Source organism: Phallusia mammillata, chromosome 7, assembly GCF_965637545.1.
Source record: "Phallusia mammillata chromosome 7, kaPhaMamm4.hap1.1, whole genome shotgun sequence".
Lineage (NCBI taxonomy): Eukaryota > Metazoa > Chordata > Ascidiacea > Phlebobranchia > Ascidiidae > Phallusia > Phallusia mammillata.
The window spans coordinates 4,604,789-4,627,627 of NC_137258.1; the positions used below are offsets into that span (position 1 = coordinate 4,604,789).

Genomic DNA, 22,839 nt, shown 5'->3' on the forward strand with positions numbered 1-22,839 from the left:
AGAAATCACAAGTCTAATGAAACGCGTTTGTTGAGCCATTAGCTAAACTAGGTAAATAGCATTGATATATCTGTATCGTTTCAAAAAACAAAAATATCATTTAAAAATCAACAGCCGTTAGTGGGCAGTGTTAAGTTGCAGCGATACAATTTTACAACATGTGATCTACCGGTACTTCGATCATATTTCAAATTTAAACAAAACTTGCCATAGTTTGCTTTATCAACTGGTTTAATTTAAAACACCACCTTGAAAAATAATGTTCAAAAGACCGTTGTGTAAACGAGAAAGGAACATTCTAACAGTAGCCTACGTTATGAGTTCACTGTCCCTTTTTTCTTTTTTCTCGTATTGCATCACTCATAGCGACGCGTACCGGCAAATTTCAAAGCGTGTGATGTCATCAGCCATTCATTCGATTCGTCATTCGTCAGAGGGTTGTAGTTGGGGTACATTGATATTCAGTTTAGACAATTATGCAGTTATAATGAACGGTTTCTTGCCACAATATATGTTTGAACGGGACTAACGTTTTTTAGTATTTTCAATCTTTTTAAACGAACCCTACCATACTCTTATTGCAAAAAATAAAATACTGCTATGGAAGATGAGCAACAGTTAGTTAATTGCACCTACACCTTCTATAGGCATATGTAAGCTTAACTGCAAAGTGGAAAAAAGTTTGAAGGTTTTTAGTGTTGTACAAGTTGATTTTTTTCAAACTTAGGAAATGCCTTTCAGAAAGGGATGTATGATAAATTTATGGTTAAAGCAGTTATAGGTTATTAAAAAATAACAACCTATAATTGTACAATGATGGGTCACCCTTTTATCACTTGGTGCACTTTTATTGCGCCCGGTGCAACTTTATATCACTTGGTGCACCTTTATTTTACTTGGTGCACCTTTATAGTGCCCGGTGCAACTTTATATCACTTGGTGCAACTTTATTTTGCTTGGTGCACATTTACCTAGTGATATAAATGTGCACCAAGCAAGTGATATAAATGCACACAATCCGCAATAAAGATGCATCAAGCGATATTAAGGTGTGCCAAGTGTTATAACGGTGTGCCAAGCTGTGGTAATAATGCACCAAGCGACTCAAATGATCCAAGCGATCCTGTATATTTTAGATGCACCCTTCAGGATATTATAGTTTTTATTTTAACTATTGTAGAGTTGAACCATTAGGTTTTTTAGTTCAACTGTTGACCTAATTATCATTACAAATTGTGACTGCAGGCAGACTTGCTTGACAGAACAGCTGTCAATGCCTTTATCTATGACACCTCATTCTCCAGCATGATGCCTTCAGTTTCTACATTTTCATGTTGTGTATTAGCTATTTTCTAGAGCATAGGTCATAAGATTTGTTTCACATGTTGGACGAAAACAGCAATATAATATATAGGTTTTTAACTATGTGCTAATCAAAATGATTTAATTGCGATTTTCTTGTTGCAGAGTTTGTGCATAAACATTACGATTTGCCATAAACTACCCTCTACATTTTCTGCTCTTTTCTGACAAATTCACCATCCACTAGGAATTGTTTGTTTTTATTGTTGTCTTTGTTCAAAGTTTTCATTGTCTTATTTGGAGTCTGTTCTGTTCCATAAAGGTAAGGATTCTACAGAAAAACTTAGTTTGCAAATAAACTAATTTTTAGTGCACTATTCATGGTTTTGAATAATCTGAGCAAAAAAGTCGAAGCCTGTATTTGTGTGTACAACATGACTACATTGACCTGGTGATGACAATAGCACTTGTCGAAACGTAGTCAAGTTTCACACACAAATTTATACTGGCTCTGATTTTTTTTGCTCAAACTATTTTTTGTCTATTGGTTCATATATTTTATTTTGTTTTGGTAACCAGTATGTTACTGTTACTTATTGTGGTTTCTTTTGCAGTGAGCATTTCTTCCTAATATTTTAAAGTGATATGGAATTAAACCAATCTGAGAACCTACTGGGGTATGATATGTCTTTTTTCACACTTCTTATTTAAAGATACGTAAATATTTATCAAAATTTTAAAAAGATATATATAAGTGTACATTCTTACATGTATATATACATGCGATGTCCTTTCATAATGTATTTATAGTACTTTTGTATTTCTATGAAACTTTAAACTTGGTTAGATAATAGGAAACCTAAGGCTTAATAGTTCAGAATTTGTTTGCTCTAAAAAACAAACTTATGTGACACCTTTTAATTGTTATGATACAATTATCAAGACTAATAAAAAATACAAATACACATTTTTTTGTTCTTCTGTAGCATTTAACAGAGCTGTTTTAAACAAAAGATTTATAAGTGATAATATATTGAAGGAAGTTTCATGATTTTATAAAAAAACGAACTATTTATTATTATTATGGAATAGATGTGTTGAGGCATGTTTTTTAAGCCTGTTGTTCCCAACAAACTGGAGTAAATTTTGGCTACACTATGATCACTGTTTTTGATCTGCATTTCCTAGATATAAATACTAAAGTGATGGGTGCAAATCAAAATTGTGTTTTAAATAAAATTTACCTCCATCACAGAATCGCTCGTGTAATAAATGGTGGCATTGCCGGCTTCACTGGTGTATGTGCAACATTTCCAATTGATTTGTGCAAAACTCGACTACAAAATCAGTCAGTACAACATGGCCAACGGATGTACAAAGGAATGTAAGTGCTTTTATAAATTTTCTTGTCTTGTGTTTTCCGTTTCTTGGTATTTAAAAGTTCAAATGTTAGTTATTGTTAGTACTGCTTTTAAGTTTGAACTCTTGTGTTATTAAATTGTGCATTTTTTGTTAAACTTATAGCTTAAAATTGTGTTTGAAATGTTTCTGTAGCACAGTGGCCAAAACATTTAAAAAACATTGTAAACTACAAAATTTGGGTTTGACACAAATCAAACACACAACTTTAAAAACATAGCGTTTTGAAACCTGAAAATTAGTGAAAACCGAATATCAAAAAGGGTCACTGACCTAGTCAATGAAAATATGAAAAAAATGCATGTATTTTGTTTGATTGGTTTTGTTCAACAACTTTACAGTTCAGTATTAGCTAGCTAGGCAATAGTGGTAAGATGTTCATACAATGCATGCGCATATTCTTATGACTTGATCTGAACAGGAACTCATTGCATCCGCTTAATCGGTTGATCTTCCTATTTCACATACGGTCCATACTCATATCACAGCCTTGTGCAGTATTGTCCTGTGTTTATCTTTATTTTAATATTTGTGTCACGTTTTTAAGGGTACAAAGTTGTTCTTACACTATAATGGTTTTGTAATGGGACATGCATGTCAAATTGTTTGTAGTACCGAGTTTTGTTTGACTTTTCAATAGACCCTATATACGGTGTGGGCTTTTCAAAACCAATTTCTTCATGATTATAAAATGGTAATATGTACTTGCATTGAAGTTTGTAGTTAATGCATTTGTGGGAGCTATTGCATACGAATGTTTTGGCTGCTGTGTTACTTGCACATATATTGCTGTTTTGTTTCACATTTGTATTACCCCATTCACACTACTCGGTAATAGTGTGCATGGCTCATAGGTAGGCCCTAGAACGCTCTGATCGGTTTACTTTTACAGAGAAATGCCTGAAGGAAGCCTGGTGTGAACCCAGTGAAGGGTTCTATGCGGCAGCTGTTCGTTACACAAGGCTTCACTGTTTTTGCCTGTATTTTATAACACGGACACAGCGGCGCACTCAATGTTCCAGTAATAGTTTTGCTTTCGTATGCTCTTTTTGATAATTGCCAAAAATGGTCTTAGCAAACTTAATTTCACATCTGTTCAGGCAACAGTCATAGCTAAATATTTTTTCACACCAAACTGTTTTTAAAATGATGATGCTAAACAATAATTTATGTCAAAAAAACTGTAAACACCATCATGATTTTATGCTCTGTGCTTCTAGAAACATTGCGATTTTTGTTTTTTTGTAACACACTATTTTTTTGAACATTTTTTTAAAGTATTCGGCCAGTAATAATTGAAAATTTGTTATTCTTTTGTAGGTTTGACTGCATGAAGCAGGTGTTTAGAAGTGAAGGATTCTTCGGACTATACAGAGGTCTGTAAATTTTGTATTCCTAATTTTATTACAACAGCAAAAAATATATTAACTGCACAATGACCAATTTTTCTAATATGCCATTAGAAACCTTTTTCAATCTTTATTAATGTCTTGTAAGCCTTCCGCTACTGCATGTAATCTTATTAATATTTAATAATGTTGTGCAGGAGCTCTTCCAAATCTCCTTCTGATAGTTCCGGAGAAAACCATCAAATTAACAGTAAACGATGTTCTCCGAAGACAGTTAAGCACAAATGGAAACATTACTCTTGTATACCAACTCATTGCAGGAGCGGGCGCAGCGGTTTGTCAGGTAAATGTAGTTTTTTAACTAAAATGTCAAGCTAACACTTTTATTACTGTTTTTTCAACTTTTAAAACAGTCGTGTTCCAAATGTGCAAATTAGCTAACTAACAAATGTATAGCTTTCAGGAGTGATTATATCAACAATTTAAGTTGCTTACATTTTTTTAGATATATATATATCTGCAATTTAAAATCTTATTTCTTGAACACATGCACTCAAAAGCAGGCCTATTTTAGCTTTGTGACAAATCTACTTAAAACAACAAACAGCACATTGCTATTTCACCACTAACGCAACAATTAAAAACAAATGCATCTGTGTCAATATTTTGCCCGTTAAGTTCCGACCTTCTGTCCAAAGATCATGTTTGACCAAACCGACACTGCCTTAATTACAGTTGTAAGACAAATTAAATAATATTTATTCTGACATTTTGATCTTTCAAGAAATTATACGTAACCATTATTCTATCATTTTTGTGTGTACTACAAATGGTTTTCAAGGAACAGATTGCCCTTTTCTTGAGCTCAAGCAGACATAGTCAACTTTAATTTTCTTATCTTATCTGCAGTGGAGTTGTCACTTGGGCTTAACATCCTTCTCCCTGATTTGGTAGTTGTTATCAATGTGCTGTGTATGTTACCAAACATTGAACATGAAACTCCAAATTTCTAGTAAACATAAGCCCACTTCTCAGTTTCAATGAAAATTTTTGTTTAAACAACCTGATCAAATTTTGGTCTCATGACTTCTTGACCAATTTTTCCCGACGTAACTGGTTGCCTAATTGAAACTTAAATTTGTATGCTAATCAAAAATAGAAAAACTGGGTGGGCATTTCTTTGCCAATGCTGTCTGTGCTTTTGTATTTGTGTTTAGTTAAACTGTTAAGAATTTAACAGTAGTTTATTGATGGTTATTAGAGTATATATTTGTTTGGTAAAAATGGTTTGCATAAATTTCGCCACAGTGGTCAAATTAGTTTTGAAATCCAGGATGGCTGACTATTTTCAGTTCCTAACATAAGTGCCCATTTTATCCTTCACAGACAGTAACAGAGGCCCTTTCTATGCACTGAAGGGTGCTTGACCATTTACAATAGCTGCGTACTTAACATTGGTCACATACATCAATGCTATACCTTCATATTGTTCAAATAATAGCCTGGTAACATTTTCCAATAAATACTGTCGGCAGGTTTTGTTCTCGCTGTAATATTGGGTCATTAAAAGGTTGTTTGGGCGATTGGCAAATATTACAAAACCACAATCGGATATTGTTTTGCGGTTGACTGTTTGACAGTGTTGTGCCCATAACAGTGTGTGTGATGCTTAAGTTGCCAATACAAAAAGGCTACTGCATGTAACCCCTTTCCATAGACCTAAATGATAAATTGGTTAATATTTTTAATGCGGTTCACAATTCACAGTTGCAAATCTGTAGTCCATTTTTTTACTTATTTGGTTTTACAGTGATAAATTTGTTTTCAAGAGGACTGTTCTTACTTTAGGTAACCTTGCTTTTCTTAATTTGTTTCACCTTGCTGCAAAGGTAGTATATTTGTGTTGCAAATGTCACAGCTTATAAAACAGACGGTTAAGGGCGTTGTTGGACAGATTCGCTGAAGGTCTGTAAACATCATGTCGCCAAATATATGTTGCATTTTGCCAAAAATCAATTTACTCCATGTGTACCCAATGGCGCAACTGCGTAAAAAACATGTTTTTTGTTTGTTTTGTGACGGTACTCTACGTGGACAATGACCCAATAGACACGAAAAAGTCAAAGCTAATGCTAAAATGTTTGTACAAATATTAATGCGGTCATCAATGATATATACTTTGTCTACTTGGACAATTATATTCCTCATACCAAGACTTTTTAATAAAATGTGCCAAGCGTTTGCAACATTAAGTTCCAACACGTAGTCGCATAGCTGTTTTTTAGATGTGCGTTTTTTTTCAAGTTTAAAAAAACAAAACTTCCACACTAAGAGTAAAAAGGTGCTTTAGGGGCGTTGACTCTCTTTAAGAAGCACGATTTCTGTTTGCCAACACCTTCCATCTACCTCTGTGCACACAACAAACTCATTGTATGGGGGTAATTTCATCGTCGTTGTTGTCACCAAAAACGTCTCGTAAAGTGGTGATATGTGCCTGGAAAACTTTCGGAAAAGTACTGGTAGTGTTCCCAAGATTTTATCGATTGGTTGGCGCGTTTGATTGGTCTATTTCAGCAGCTGTTAACAGTTTGTCTCCTGCGTCAGTTATATCGATTTTTTTTGTGTAAAAAGCTTCTAAACTTGGGTTGATAAATTGACAGAAATAGAAAATGTTTTCTATGATTCTGAAAGAACGACGTTGGATTGGTCTAATCTTGTCGCTTACACACTCAACAGAGCTTAACTGTGTCCATTCACGACAATAATTCCCCCGCATCAATTAGAACATCTTTTCCGGGACCGCCCCTTCCGTAACTGCAAGCTGTTGCGCAACCGCGAGGTGGGCGTTCCCTTTAGCGTGTCCTTCTTGTTTGTTCCTTCTAGGTTAAAAAATTAGGAACTGAATTTGTTAATTACAATGTGGCAGGTACACGCGATCGATTTTACGCGCTATTTGTAACAGGAGAACTAGAATGTTTGCTACAAATCTAATTTAAATCGTTAACACAAGTTGTGTACACGATAAACCGGTATCTCCGTCTATAAGTTTTCTACAGGCTATTACAGTTCGATACAAGCAGCATTTTCTAAAAATAAAGGTGACCACATGTCGCACTTTTTGTCAGCCACGTCAAATAACACAGAGGCACAAATACTGTAGCAATATTCTGACATTAGGATGTATTAATTTAGGGTTATTACATTTTGAAAATCGATAGCATTGATTTTTAATATACGCCCCTAACGATCTCTGCGGTCGATCGTCGATTTATTTAGGTCAATGCGTACTTTGCACTGTTTAAGATTTGCAAACGTCATTGCGTTTCGAATGATAAAAATCACCATTCATCGCTTCGGGGGCTTTAAAATGCTGAGTCATCGCCTTCGTAAGCAGCATGACATAGTTGTAATTTTTCCTTTTACGTACCCACTACGTTGCATTGTCACGAAAGCAATTAGGGTTATATCTTATAAAACCGGCCTGAGTAATTGTATTGCGTAGCAGTTGTATGACGACACTGGAGTAAAAACAAACATTTCTACAATATCCCTGTTATGTTAAATTAAGTACATTGAGTTTTAAGTGTGCGGAGGTGTGGTATGAGTTGTAAGTCGTGCCGCTGGTTCGCGCTTCAGTTTATAATAAAGCAAGCTTGATTTGTGTCCGATTTCACAGTTTGTCATATTTGTGCTGTACCATACCATAGGAAATCCAGCCTTCGGAATCAATTGGGCATATGTTTCACAAACGTTGAGTTTTGGGCTTCTACTTTCGGGTGCCGCTTAAACTCTGGTTGTTTATAACTTTCCAAGTGATTTTTAATCTATAAAATTCGCACTGAAAACTGTAACTTTAACCCCAGCCCTGAAGTAGTGAACAGAAACGGGAAGTGGTAAACTGACACCGCTATTGCTTGTGCACAACGACACACATTGGGGGTCTTCCTTAGTTAATACCCAAAGGCCAAAACCTTAATAAAGTGTATAGTTCTTTATTATGCCGTGCAGATAAATTGGTGCAAATAGTGACAAAATTGTGTAAAAAAATAACACGTAAAAACGTTAAAGACTCTTGGCCTGATTTGTATAGTTTGTTCTTTTATTGGCATGATTATTTACGCCCAGTACTGATCACTGTGTTTTCCCTTACATAACCAAACATACTGTTGGTTATCTCTTGACTTATCTTGCATTATTTTCAACTTTGCATATGTGGGGACCCACGAGTTTCTGCCTGCTGAAACAACTAGTGTTGTAAAAGACGCTGACTAACATGGGACCCAATATAATATTAAGTGTAGGGAATGTATTAACGTTTCAAAATAGGCAACGGTGTATGTGCAATGGCAAAATGTGCTAAGCCACCCTTCTAGTTATACTCGTTTATACATTAGCAATACTCGTTTATTCATTTTGCCTGGCAGCAACAGCTTGTTTGTCGACTTGTCTTGTGTTGGAAAAAAGCGTTACACAGCCACAACGTGTGTTGCGTAATATCCTTTAGTTCTGTTGAAATTTGCGGGTTTTACACCCCGGACATGTGCTTCTGAGTTTGTTTGAATTTGAATGTCATTGATCGATTTTACCCCTTCGTTTATGGATGTTCATTGTGGTCACGGCTCAAAGTTGTTTTGTCTTCCGAATTGTTTTTGCATACTAAGCATAAATCACATGGATGTGAAATTAACACAGGTGTATTGGATCTAAAACAACAAACAAAAAATGCATCAAGATTTTTTTACATACAAGTCTGAAGAGATAATTAGCCAAAGAATATTTATTCTCTGTTAATTGTATTTTTATGGACAAACCAGTCAATGAACTAAACTAGTATGGTTCTTTTAAATGAAGCAATACGTTTTAGGGAAAGTGTACTTGGACATATGTGACACAAATTATACAGCACACAATTTGAAAACAGCCTGTATTTTCCACGCTCCAAATTATCGTTTAAATATCAAAATATTAATAATAATAAATCGCTTAAAAACAATTCACTAATGGAATTTATTTAATTCTAAAAAATCTTACGATTTGCGTCCTATTACATCACGTGGCAATTGCGCACGTGTTTATCAATGACGCATTTTACGCTTACGTCACGTGCATTATTAATGACAAGCGATTGTGACGTCATACGCAGGTAACTGTGACAGCGCCGATGGAGATTTTGAAGATATACGGGCAAGACGCTGGAAGGGTGAAGGCCATATCTAGTAAGTATACTTATAGAATCAAAAACGTTTTTTTAATTTTTGTTTGGCTAAATCAGAAAAAAAAACTCCTTGGACGGTTCATTTTTGTTTTTGGCAATGCGTAACGTGCTGCAAAATCACTTAACTGAATTGTTTGTGTTAAATACGCTAATCGTACAATTAGCATAAAGGCTTGTTTCTTCCTGACGGGGGATTTCCCCGTTGGATTAGGTCGTTAATATGGATTATGGGCTTTTAGTTTATTGTTATTGCATTGATTGGCACACACAATGCGGCTCTAATAAGCAACTATAGAGTTCGATAAAACCCGATTAACAATAAGTAATTGCTAATAGCCAGTGCTTGCTTGGTAAAAACACGAGGCTTAGGCACTGAAAATGAAAATCGATTTTTGCGGACTTAACGGGAGTGTTTTGCGTTGTGTGAAAAAGTGCTACAGTTGAATCACGTTAATGGATAAACGTCTGTTCCGTACCTTTCAAGTTTTCGAAAATGTTTTTTTAACATTGTTATATTAATATATTAACCCAGTGCTTTTTTTGTTGCGACTCCCCTGGACAAGTTTTTCTGCACTTGCGACGCACAAGCAATTAAAAGTTAATGAGAAAACTTAATATTAAAGTTGTGTTTATTGGTACAAGAACAAAAAGCCACGAAACGGAACTATTCTGCGACGCTATTCAGTTTGAGAACTATTCAGTTTTGAGAACTACTGTATTTACCCATTAAAGTAGGTAAAACTAATTTGAAACATCATTCAAAAAACGCGGTGTTTGCAAATTTTGCCCCGTAAAAGCCTAGACAGTTTCTGCAAGCAATGCTCCTTCTTAGCCAGTGTTTTTAGCCGGAAATTATTCCATACTGTCAACCTCGTTTAACCCGTTTAGATCAGTGGTTCCCAAACTATGGGCCATGGCCCAGTACTAGGCCACCAAGACATTTTCAATGGGCCACAGAGCCATTTGAACAGATTCTACTGTTTTGTTATAGTGTAGATATTATGCGCTTTGTTTTGAAAAACATAATATTTGCAAAGAATTCCGAATCTTGTAGCCAAATTTCAGGAGCATGTATCTCATTAAAAATAAATTGCTAGAAACCATTTCGCCTGTTTTTGAGTTATTTTTTTTGTTTGTGCCCAAATTTACAGCACGCGGTGGGCCACGAATCGCTATTAAATAGACATTTGGGCCACAGACCAAAAAAGTTTGAGAACCCCTGGTTTAGATCAAACAATTTGTCCGAATTAGGCGAAGATCCGGGTTAACCAAATCCTGTTTTACCGAGCTACTTTTACTGTAAACCGGTTATGCTAGCTTTAACACGCAATCAACACAAACGCTTTGGGACAGATCCAAATTTTTAATAAGTCCGCTAGTATTTAATTGCTAGCTTTCGACATTTTTTGAGCTTTAATATGTGTTTTAGCGATCGGTGGAACCAAGAAGAACGCACTTCGAGTCGTGTACGAGCGCCACGGCCTGCCTGGTTTCTGGAAAGGTCTGCCAGCAACACTCGCAAGGTAAGAAGTAGTTCTTCTTACACCACTTCAAGTATAATTCGATTGCTATTTCGCGCTCCGTAACATTTCAATGCTGCGCAGTTATTTCTGTCTCTCCGCTTGTTTCAGGGTTATTATGTCGCTACAAATCATTTCACAGCGCAAGCGAAACTAAATAAAGTTAAACCATAAAGTGTTTGAGCTTATTAATATTTTATTCGTTTTGCATTCATTACTGAGGTCTATGGCACTTATTAATATTTCATTTTTCCTGCGGTTTTGTCACGTTCACTTATCTAGTCTTATTATTTTGCACTTTTACTAGAGCAAACTTTACATGGGTTTGCGCTTGAAGTGGGGAACCTTACCACGGGGTAAAAAAGTTATCCAGTGTCGTAGCCTCTTGATGATTGGTTTAAAATTAAAATATGTGTGTTATCCCAGTTAAGACTTCTTTAACTTACAGCAGTGCTATTGGCGCCTTTATGTTCACATTTCATTCATATACATATACTCGTACTTCAAATTTTAAATTAGAATCACCCAGCTTGTTGCTAGGTGGGTGAAGATTATAATCAACCTTTACCTGTAGATTGAGGTTCATGAAAAAAATTTCATTTGTCCTTACGGATTTGAAATTTAATATTTCACCTTAACAGCGCCATAGAAATAGCTATTTGATTTAGATACTAATATTGCTAATAACACGAAATATACTTATATATACCTCAAAATTGTAAGGACGAATGACTTAATGTTTTTTATGAACTTAATTCTTTTATACTACAATTTGATCACAAATGTTCATAAAAGACAAACACGTTTCGTCATTGCTTTTACGTTTATAAAGTTTTGAACATGTATTTCAACAGAGATGTTCCTTTCTCTATGATTTACTTTCCGCTGTTCGCCCAATTCAACAAATTTGGTTTGACTGATCTGGACTCAACTCGATCCCCTTTCATTGTCACCCTTGCATCTGGTATCGCTGCTGCAGCAATCTCAGCAGTGGCTGTCAACCCCTTCGATGGTGAGGGTCCATTTAACTGCTAATTTTTTTTTTCTTGAACTTCTGCGTTTAGACATGTTCGTACTTTATAAAGTTTCTAGAAAAATCGCTAAGAGATAACCTATACCTTTTTGGGGAAAGTTGTTGTGTATGAAAATTTCTAAAAGTTTTACTAAAAAAATGTTGATGACGTCATCACATACAAATAACGTCATTTTGTTTGTATTTTTTCAGAAAAAAAACGCCATTTAAAAGCGTTTTTCACCATAAATATTAGTTTTTAAAGTCGTTAATAATTGCGAACATAAAATTTGCTTTATCCGGCATGTTGTGAAAAAGATATAAAACGCACCAATCTCACATACGTTTTTCACCTGATAAAAATTTACTTGTTTTAAAACCTTATCTAAGTTATGGTGTTGTCTGTATGGTTCATGTGGTTTGAAAGGTTAAAAATGATTGGGATGTAAAAATGTTTGTTTAACGTGCTAAATGATAGTTTGTGTGGCTAAAATTAGACTTGTGTGGTTATCAAGGATTAAAAAATGGTTTTAAGCTGGTTAAATATGGTTTGGATGGTTTAAAATGGTTGTAGGCTGTTTAAAATGGTTTGGATGGTCGAAATGATTTTAGGCTGGTTAAATATGGTTTGGATGATTGAAAATGGATTGGGTCAGAAGCAGTTAGCTTCCGTGGTAAATGGTAGCTTGTGTGGGTAGTATTCGAATTGTGGCGTAAATGTAGATAAAAATTGTCGAAAAAGTTAGTTACATTAAAAATATGCAAGCTTACTATATCAAAAATCGAAACACTCCATCTATTTATTTACTTTTTTCAGTGGTAAAGACTCGTCTTCAATCAATCCACAGAGCTACAGACAACTATGCTGGCATGATAGACTGCTTCAGGTATATCTCTTTTTTTATTTTTTTGTTTTATCTTATCTCGATCGGTGAGGTTTTATCGCGTAACACTGGGTTGGACAACTTGCGTTTCATAAACTTTATCGTAAACTTTACTAAAATAGATCACTGCATGGGCCTGAGTTGAAAACGGGCCTAAACTCATAGCCCGAGCCCGAAAGTACAAGCCCGAAACCCAGTCCGAATGTTTGATTGACAGGCGTATACATTAAAGCCTCATCAGTAACGACCAAGACAACAAACACAATAGACAATTGGTCTTAAACAAGGCGTTTTAGGGCCTGTTGGACATTAGGTGAGGTTCATCAACCGGCTACTGTAATAGTATACTTTTTTTAAATAAATACTGACACATTTATTAAAAAAATACTGACACAGAGTGTAAAGTCAAACCCGAATCCAGCCCGTTTTTTTAGAAACCTAAGCCCGAACCCAGCCCCAACTTACAACTCTACTGTTGCACACCCATTTCGGAGATTATGCTTATGTGCGAAATGGGTGCTATTTGTAATATAAGTGACAGGAATAAAGTTACTGAAAAACTTCACTAAGATCCTAAGGTTTGCGCAAGTTGATTACTTTTTTCTGTGTCCACTTTAAAAAGTCAATTTTTGTACTTAATATGTTATTTTATCGCGTCATATAGGCGCATTTACAGGGAGGAAGGATTCCGATCATTTTACCGCGGCATCGGGCCGCGCATGCTTGCCATAGCGCCTCTCTTCGGCATAGCGCAATCCGTCTACTACTTCGGACTGGCAGAGGATCTTTTGGGGATTCCCCAGCTTCGTCCAATCTGATAACGACACGTCTGCTAGTTTGCTGTAGTTTCTGCGCTCTGTTGCCATCTTGCGGCGGAACTGTTCGTTTTTTGCTGCTTGGAAGGCACGGGGCTTGTGGGTTAAGATTAAGAGTACAAGTAAAATGTATTTTAAAGGGGAAATACGGTATAATTATTGCCTTTTGTTGGAAAGTTACCAACTACTGAATTCAAAAATTCACAATCCGCGTTCCTTCACAGCAGCCATTTCCTTCAATCAAATATTCGTTTGGAGTTCAAAATTTTTCATTTCTTTGTTTTGTCGCACTGTGCCACGCCTGCTTCACACCCATGCTCCATAAAGGTGCTACGCAGCCAAAATGGTAAGAAACGCCATATTCTTCACTATCCATACTTGTTAAGATACAACGCCCAGTGCGCTATGTTCCAATGCCTGGAAATGGACCTTTCTAACATACACTTGTCTGTGCTGTACATAGAATTGCCGATATACATTTTCTGTGTAAACGTACTCTTTATGTTTAGATTGTCTGAATGTCGAAGTTGCCAATGTACAAAGATATTTTGCTGTACATGAAAAGGAGCCTTAAGTAATTTATTTTGTGTGGTTCATATTTTTGTCGGAATATATTTTCAGTCGTAAAGGTTTATTTATTTTTCACGTGTGAAACAAAATTTTGTCCACCAAAAGTCTATTGTTCTTTTTCAAATTTTTTACCTGCTCTCTTGCTCGCTTTAGCGGTGCTTTGGATCGTGCATTAAAATTGCTTGGTGTGGCGCTTTTTCACAATCCTTTCCAAATTTTACTTCGGCTTTTCTGTCCAAAAAGGGTTTATTGTTTTCCTTGCTGCTTTGCTCTTTATTCAAAAACGGCTTTTTTGGCTTTTTCCTGCAACTCTTTAAAAAAACGTGAAATTTTTACAAATTTAAGTTGTTGAATATTTTGTGACGTCAAACCTCAAGCCATGGTGCCCCGAACACTTTTCGTTCTTAGACAAAATTGAATTTCTAAATTAACTCGTACAAAAGACTGTAAACGCAATGCACCCAACACTATCTTACAAGTCTCAATCTTCCATAAAATCCCTTGCCTGTTTTTCGTCAATTTGATTTTACTTTATTTTGACTGTGAGTTTTGTGCTACGTACATGTCTAAAAAAGCAACAATTCGGTCAAAGGATTCTTAAATGGCCATCCAAAATGCCCCTTTCGTTAGGCTGGATCTAAAACGTATACTTTTCCGTAGAATCTTGTTACCAATTCTTGTTCTTGACATTCAAACTCGTACACATTTCTTAAGCAGAAAATTTCACTTATAGCCTGTACTGATGGACATACTTGTGTGCGATTTTAACAGCTAGCAACGAGCGTGCAATAACGTGTTGCCTTGCTTTAGTGCATGGTGGGTGTTATGGATACATCGTTTCTTTTAAGTGTTTGTTCTTCGTTTGTCGGATACTTCAAATACACGATGTTCTTTTTCATGTTAATTTTCGTTTTTCTTTTTGTGTAGTTAGGTTAAGCTATAAAAACTAATATAATGGAAATATAGGTTATATGTGTGAGTTAGCCTGTGCAAAAATACTGATTAAATAGTTATGTTTGGAAAAAAATACTGATAATATTGTTAAAAAAATTACACATGTAAAAACTTTTCTTGTCACTCCCCAGATATTTTTTTGTATTTGACTGACCCGATGTGAAAACGATTCGCATCAATGCACATGCTTACTTGCCACGTGCAAAGCTGCAAAGAAGCGAGGTAGTAAAATGCTTTACGAGTTTTTATCTAAAATGCGCCGCTTGAAAAATTGTCGGAAAATGTATTGTATCAGTATGTCATAGACGAAGGTTTAATTACCAAAATAAGAATGGTTATTAAAGTATTTTTTTCTAGAGCGTAAGATCTAAGATGCCTAACAAAACGAATTTTGTAAATTTTTAAAAATAGACTTGTTTTTAAGGTGTAACAAGTGTAGATATTTGTATATATTTCGTGTGTAGTTAATGTGATTAATCACACTACTAATTCATAATGGCACCAAGATCTGCACCACAAGAGGAGGAAAGAAGGGGAATTCGAGCAATTCTTCTGGGACCCCCAGGAGCTGGAAAAGGGACCCAGGTCATTTTTTGACAGAAGTTTACCTTATAATTTTTGCAATATAAATACAGCTGTATCCATTAAAATTAAAGATTTAAAGAATCCACAATGTGGTAAGATGCATTAGTTAATTTGCAAAAAAAATTGGTTACTGAAAAAATTGGAATAGGCAACACAAATGATGTTTATTGCCATTTTGTGATAAAAATAGATAAAGATAAACGGTTGCTACTCGGGGGTAATTTTTGTTCTGTCAATTAAAAATGTGAGTTGTTTTAAGAACATTAATTATTATATTGACAGTGTACAACAATAAAATTGTCTTATGTTTAAGAAACGAGTATTTCATTAATTTTACCCATTATTTAATATAAACAGTGTATGTCAAATTTTTGAACAAGCAAAAAAATGTATTCCTATTACATATTGTTTTGTTCAGGCTCCAAAATTAGCGGAAAAGTTTTGCGCTTGTCATCTTGCTACTGGAGATATGCTCCGTGCACTTGTTAGTGGTGGATCAGCTCTTGGTGCAAGAGTAAAATCGGTAAGTTTAATCACTGAACTTCGTTTCAATTTGCATGACAACTGAAGTACTTTAGCATTAATTTAATTCAGTGGTTCCCAACATGGCGTTCGTGAGATGATTTTTGGGGGTCTGTGGAGGCAAACATTCTTAGTTCCATTAACCAATAGCACAATATTTTTACATTTCCAAACTGTTTTTACAATCCTGCATATGAATGCAAACTGTTTATCAAACCTCTGGATCAGGAAAACTTATTTTTCTGTGATTGTTACCTACATTGTGACATCACAACACACATGAACAATACAATTTAGAATGCTTTGTTCCCAGTTTTGTACACTGGAAAGTTTCTCTTTGTTGCATTGACTGCTGCAGAACAGAACTTCATTTGAGATTTATTTAAGGACTGTGAAGTTTGACTAAAATGCTGCCCAAAATAGCGAAAGTATAACAATGTATAATGCAAGAAACAAAAAACATAAAAAGACCTACAGTAAATTAGTTGAGGGTCCGCATACCTATAAAATTTTTAAAAGGGGTTTGTGACTACAAAAAGGTTGGGAACCACCGATTTAGTTATATCGGTTTCCAGGGCAAGTTGCTGGTGTTGTGGTAAATAAATACGTTCAATATTTAATTACAGTTGTTAAACATTTACTTTAAGACTCTTAAATAAACTAACAATTTTTTTGCCATTTATCTTATTTTTAGTACCGTATTTTACGGACCATAAGGCGCAATTTAAATCCTTTTTTTCCTCATAAATTGATCGTGCGCCTTATAAGCCGGTGCGCCTAATGTATGGATCAAGTAGTACTTAATTGCCTAGGCTACACTCAAAACCAGTACCGATACTATTATTATATAAATAAACCACCGACTTACACAATAAACTACGGTAAAGGCAACTAGCAACTGTGATATTCAGAGCTTTATGAGCTTTATATGGTAACCCATACTCCTTAAAATACGTTGCGTTCTATAGTCCGGTGCGCCTTATGTATAAACAAAAAACTAATCAAAGCAATTTATTGACAGTGCGCCTTATAATCGGGTGCGCTTTATGGTCCGTAAAATACAGTAGATTAGCAATTGACCTATATATATATGTATATACATATACAATAGAATATCGGTGATTAGTTCAAGGTATATGTTTACTATAAGTTTAGTACCGCAAATGTATGGACACCCTTGTTTTATAAACATATACAGCACCACACAAAAAGTTTAGTTTTTGTGACTAAATGAATATATACATAACAAAATTCCTGCACTCAATTTGTGTCATCGTGAACCCACTGTCGATAGAATTATTTAGAGTCGAGAGTTAGTTTCAGCATTTAAATGTTTTTTAATACATAGATAAGTCCTGTTGTAAAATTGGTAATATAGCCCAGACTTGAATCATTTATTACTATTGTGTGTAAACCTCTTAAAAGAAATTGCTTTTTAACAACTCCATTTATTTGAAATCTCACATGCGCAAAACGGGTTGGGTGTTTTTAACTTTTTAGTTTACATATTTCAGTGTTATATTTTATTAAGGTTATGGATGCTGGAAAGCTGGTTAGTGATGAACTTGTTGTAGAAATGATTGATCAAAATCTTGACAAACCTGAATGTAGGAAAGGTTTTCTACTTGATGGCTTTCCTAGGACGGTTGTCCAAGCTGAAAAGGTAATATATTAAATGCTTCACAATATTAATATTCAACTTGACTTGATTGCACAGCTGATATGTATAATTTTATGTCATTGTAGCTGTGTATGAGGCATATTCTGTTACTTAGCAACTGTCGTTGTGTTCTTCAGAATGTTTGTAGCAAACAATGTTGGAAATCTGGTTTGTGGCAAAGGTTTTGGTTGCCAAATACAATGCTTCTTTTATCTGGTCAAGTTAGAACCATATTTGTTAGAAATTTAACCTGTTAAGCAAAACAGTAGATAATTGCAATCACATGTTAAACCACATGCGTTTATTTGGCTTCAATAGAAAATGATATTTAACATTAAAAAATGCCTGATAAATATTAGGCCATATAAAAAGTAAGATAAGAAAGGTATTTATTTTGTGAGATGTTTTTGGTTGCTAATGCAATAATTTTTTTTTTAGAATGTAACGAAATAAATATTGTAAGTTTTTAAATAACCTGCTTTTAATAATAATGTGCCATTTTTGTTATAGCTTGATGATTTGCTGGAGAAAAGAAACAGCAAATTAGATTCCGTTGTCGAATTCAAAATAGATGATTCCCTTCTTGTAAGCAGAATATGTGGAAGGTAAGCATAACCTTTTGCACTAGTTTCAAACCAAATAGGAAATCATGGTTTTCAAACTAATTTTAATACATAAACATGTTCAATCTGGCTTTCATATTGCAACAAGATATTGTTACTGCAAAAAATATGAATTTTGTGGCATTTTGACTGTTTAATAAATCTTTATGCATTTCTATTCCTTCTAAGTTGTGTACTTTTTTAAGCCAGGTTTTTATTTTATTTCACTGCTAAGTAGTAAGTGGGTTGCTAAAATGTTTACAGAATTAAGAAAGGTTGACTTGAGCATTTGGCCTAGTTAGTGGGACCTAATCTGATGCTGTATTTGTGTTTAAACACAAGGTACATGACCTTTGATGCAAAATGTAGCCAAATCATTGTGCCTCAAAACGCGATATGCAATCTCATACCCAGAGGTGTAGGAAGCACCACAAATAACAGCCTAAATTAGCCGCGAAACATACCAAGGAAATACCGCAATCTTTTTCTGGCGTTCTGTATACTTTTACCAGTAAGCGGTCGCGAAAAAGACCAGGCCTTCCATCTTGTCAAGCCCTCAGGCGTGGCCGACACGCACCAACAACAAGCACAGTGCAACTTCTTAACATTCCAGGGCGTCTTTGCGAGACGCCAAAACGCGTTCCGTGCCACTTGCGCCTTGCAGGAATCGGTAACACAGTGCTATAGGAAAGTGATATGCTCGTTTTACTTTCACATAGCATTGGGATACAGATTTTCTGCTCAATCGACTAACCAATGGAAAAACAATTTCTGATAACGAAATCGCGTGTATTGAATGCAGCAGCTGTTATTGCAGATTCAGCACAAAATCTGTAGTTTTAGAAATTGTCGCACATTTCAAGGCCTGTAGTTTAGTTGAATGGAGCCTAGTCCGTCTTTGGACATGTGATATCACAGTGGTTGTATACTGCCTGTTTAAATAACGCAACAGACAGTATCACTACAGTGGCGCCACTTGTCTAACTATCGAACACCGCATAAAAAAGTTTAAACAATGTTAAGGCTTGAAGGTAGCAAACCTCAAAACGCAGTGAGCTGTGAAAAGCTACTTATTCAAAGAATGCGAAAAGTAGGTTTTTAACTCGTTCGAGTTAAGTGATGAAGCGCGTCGTGTCTGGTGCGTTTCCTTGCATTCATTTCCTTATGCGTTTGTTTCCAGATTAATACACAAGCCCAGTGGACGAAGTTACCACACTGAATTCAACCCACCACAGAAACCTATGACTGATGATGTACGTTCTGTTGCGATTTATGACAAAAAGAATATTAACTTGCGTTTTACTGTTCACTGGTGGCTGCAATGTTGTTTAAAATTTCGACTTGCAATTTGACCTAGTACTCAAAACTGTTTTTTTTACGAACTTGCGTCTACGAACATGCCCAACAATACCTATTGGCAAGGGTTTGGGAAAATGGGCAAAAAAGTATAGCAAAACCGCCTTGTAATTTCCGCTATGTTTTCACTATAAAATGTAATCGGCCAACTTTTGGGCCATACGAACTTAGCCATGTAATACATCATATTACGTTTATACGCTAAAATTCTTGTTATCAAAAGATTGGTAAATATTGGACTACTTAGTCAGAACCAGGTGATCTATGAACCCTATTTGAAACAATAAAATTATTTTATTACCAAAAAAACAAACCCTATTTTACAGGTCACAGGCGAACCCCTCATCCGACGATCGGATGACAACGAAACAGCGTTGAAAACTCGTCTGGAAGCCTACCACAAAATGACATCTCCACTGGTAGATTACTATTCCAAGAAAGGCATCCATTCGTCGATTAATGCTGCCCAATCTCCCAACATTGTGTACAAGGACTTATGTGACACGTTTATGAAGTGCCGTAAGTTTGGAAGTGATTTTTTTTGCTTTGAATCAAAATTTTGTAACGTTTTTGCTCCGTTCTTTGTTAATGTTAGGTTTTATGTTACAACGCATGTGTTTTATGCCAAAGGTCATATAGTTACCAATGTAAAAAATATACTTTCTCTAGAGTTTTCTGGTCAACATTTTAGGGAAGTTTTTTTTACCGTTTAATAAATATTGTCTTTTTTGCAGTTTGATTCCTGGTGTTCGTTCGTCAACATTCCAATTTCAAACTGCGGTGAAGTCTTTTGTAGCAATGCCTTTAATCAGTATATTGTCTGTGTCAATGTTGGTCTGTTTTTTCGTGTGTATGTGGTTATGAGGCGCAGTAAAATGCAATATATATTTGTGTTGACCAAGTTGAGTACTGTATTAAAACCTAAGCAATATACCGAAGTCTGGATCTGGCGAATTTGTATTCCGACTTGATCAACGATTTTTACGCAGAACAGTTTGTTGCGATTCGTATGAAACTGAATCTTTTCGACCTCATCTTTTAACCCCATAACGTGTATTTTTTGCCTAGTTACGTACCGCGTAACGTTTTTGAAACCGCGCTAAACATAGCATCGCGTCAAATAGTATAATTTTTAGAGCATTATCAGCGATGTATTTTATACACACCAGTCCTCTGGCAGTTATGTTTTATTTAACGCATAATCGTTTAATCATTTTGCACACAGCTGTTATGCTATAGCAGGGGTGGCCTACTTGTTAGACGTCAGGATCGACAAAAAATTTCTCAATTGTAGGCGATTGACTAGTAATTTAGGCTTCCACTAACATAAAGCAATAACGCATATTTCATGAAATTTGATTGGCAGTTACCACATATTTATAGTCACGAGTTTTAGTTCATACAACAACAAAACGTCATATATGTACATATTTTTCATCAAAGTAGTCAGAGGGAACTTTTAAATCTCCCCAATCACTTGCAACTGCTTCGTAAACACCCAAGTTGTGACGACAAACATTGTAGTTGTCACGACATAATGTGGTGTCAAAATAACAATTGCACGCAACAAAGGAAGTTACATTTACGTAATTGTTGTCTCAGTGCATATTTGTGCGTCGTGTCAGAAGTGCTGTTTTATATTTTTTATTTGTTTTTAATAAGCTTTTGATTAGTAGTAGAGAATTTAGTGCGATCGACCAGTCGATCGCGATCGACGTGTTGGCCACCCCTGTGCTATAGTAACACCACAGTTTGACTACAAAACTTACGTTATCTTATTAAAAGTTTAGCGTACGACTAACCATACGATTCGGTCGAATTTATTCGCAAAACTGCAGAATGCACTGTTTCAGAACATAATTAAGCCGATTCGATAAATCGCAACTACAGCCGTGTTTAACATTTTTGATGAACAGTGAGGTTTAATTTCAAGTACGTTGTTACCAATTCGTAATACAGTTTGCGATTGTCTCTAGCCCAGTGGTTCTCAAACTCGGTTTTCGGGGCCGCATGCGGCTCCCAACTACTTATTTTGCGGCTCGCACCAGACTTTAGAAAACCACCAAACATTGCTATTTTAGCTTTCAAAGTAATAATCTTTAGTGATTTTCTTAAGGTTTCGTTTTTTTGCGGCTCCCTTCACATTTAAAAAAATACCATTTGGCCCCGACAATAAAAAAGTTTGAGAACCACTGCTCTAGCCTATCAATTTAGAAGACTTTTTGAAAACAGCACTTTCATCTATCATCACCTGAAACCTTGCCTAATGCTGTTGCGTATTTGGTACATTTTAAACGGGGCGTGGTGAAAGCGGATTTGCAACTTTACAAACCGATTACATGCCCTAAAAAGTTTCGACTTGCAGACATTTAGATGCAATTAAAACAAGAAAAATATGGAAAACGCTTTTCTTTGAGCATTTGATTTCGTCCGATATTGCAGAACATTGTATGATAGGTTGATTTTTTTCTATCTTGCAATCACCATGCAGTATTCTACTTAACCTTGTCGCGTATAACTATGTGTGATTTGCTGTGACTTTCAAACTCTCTTCAGGGTGACCTCGTTAACAAATTTACTGGTAAGCTAAAAACCAATTTTACTATTATTTACAAAGGAAGAAGATGTTGTAGTGAAATTGAGATAGGGAAACCAAAACTTACTATGTAGGTTTTGGTTTATAAAACTGATTGAAAAAGACGTTTTTCTAAACCATCTGTATGATAAAACTCCACATAAATTATACTGATTTGAGTAAAAGTAGAAAAGCAAACAAAGGGACAAATAGGCAATTTTTATCGTTCTCGGCTGACAAGCTACTTTAAATTAAACAAATGAATTGACGAAATATGGTAGATGTATTTTGGACACCCCATCGCTTTACATTCCTTACTTTTTTTGAGAAAAATATAAATAAACTTAATCTAAAAAACTGCTAGGTGGCGTGTTAGAGTCTGTGACGAAATCAAATGAAAATCCTTTCCTTGTTTCCAAGCAATGTCGAGTTGTCTTGTCAGGCTGCTTTGCCTTGAGGAAATCGTTTGGAGAGTCCCTTGAGGGTGTGCCTTATGTCG

The 22,839-nt window shown here is 35.4% G+C and overlaps 2 protein-coding genes across 3 annotated transcripts; both read left to right on the forward strand.

Annotated features, from left to right (window-relative positions):
* The first annotated feature begins 1,447 nt into the window (after positions 1-1,447).
* On the forward strand, positions 1,448-14,990 carry LOC145238178 (mitochondrial glutamate carrier 1-like). Of its 2 annotated transcripts, XM_080101265.1 has the most exons (10): positions 1,448-1,624; positions 1,917-1,979; positions 2,558-2,686; positions 4,042-4,097; positions 4,268-4,413; positions 9,214-9,286; positions 10,715-10,808; positions 11,660-11,817; positions 12,635-12,704; positions 13,366-14,990. In XM_080101265.1, exons 2-10 carry the CDS (start codon positions 1,948-1,950, stop codon positions 13,517-13,519), a joined length of 912 nt encoding a protein of 303 aa, XP_079957391.1. In that variant the 5' UTR covers positions 1,448-1,624; positions 1,917-1,947; the 3' UTR covers positions 13,520-14,990. The 2 variants fall into 2 exon arrangements, with proteins under 2 accessions (XP_079957391.1, XP_079957392.1); XM_080101266.1 differs by lacking the exons at positions 1,448-1,624; positions 1,917-1,979; positions 2,558-2,686 and adding an exon at positions 3,642-3,742.
* Positions 14,991-15,440: 450 nt separating this feature from the next.
* Positions 15,441-20,666, forward strand: LOC145238761 (adenylate kinase 2, mitochondrial-like). The gene is made up of 7 exons (XM_080102022.1): positions 15,441-15,625; positions 16,044-16,148; positions 17,679-17,810; positions 18,318-18,412; positions 19,590-19,662; positions 20,092-20,284; positions 20,500-20,666. Exons 1-7 carry the CDS (start codon positions 15,536-15,538, stop codon positions 20,502-20,504), a joined length of 693 nt encoding a protein of 230 aa, XP_079958148.1. The 5' UTR covers positions 15,441-15,535; the 3' UTR covers positions 20,505-20,666.
* The last annotated feature ends 2,173 nt before the right edge of the window (positions 20,667-22,839 follow it).

Coding starts and splice junctions, on each gene's coding strand:
- LOC145238178 (XM_080101265.1), top strand. CDS start 1,948: ATGGAATTAAACCAATCTGAGAACCTACTGGG. Junction 2,687..4,041: donor CAACGGATGTACAAAGGAAT/GTAAGTGCTTTT, acceptor ATTCTTTTGTAG/GTTTGACTGCATGAAGCAGG. Junction 4,414..9,213: donor CGGGCGCAGCGGTTTGTCAG/GTAAATGTAGTT, acceptor CGTCATACGCAG/GTAACTGTGACAGCGCCGAT.
- LOC145238761 (XM_080102022.1), top strand. CDS start 15,536: ATGGCACCAAGATCTGCACCACAAGAGGAGGAAAGAAGGGGAATTCGA. Junction 16,149..17,678: donor TTGGTGCAAGAGTAAAATCG/GTAAGTTTAATC, acceptor TATTTTATTAAG/GTTATGGATGCTGGAAAGCT. Junction 17,811..18,317: donor CGGTTGTCCAAGCTGAAAAG/GTAATATATTAA, acceptor TTTTTGTTATAG/CTTGATGATTTGCTGGAGAA.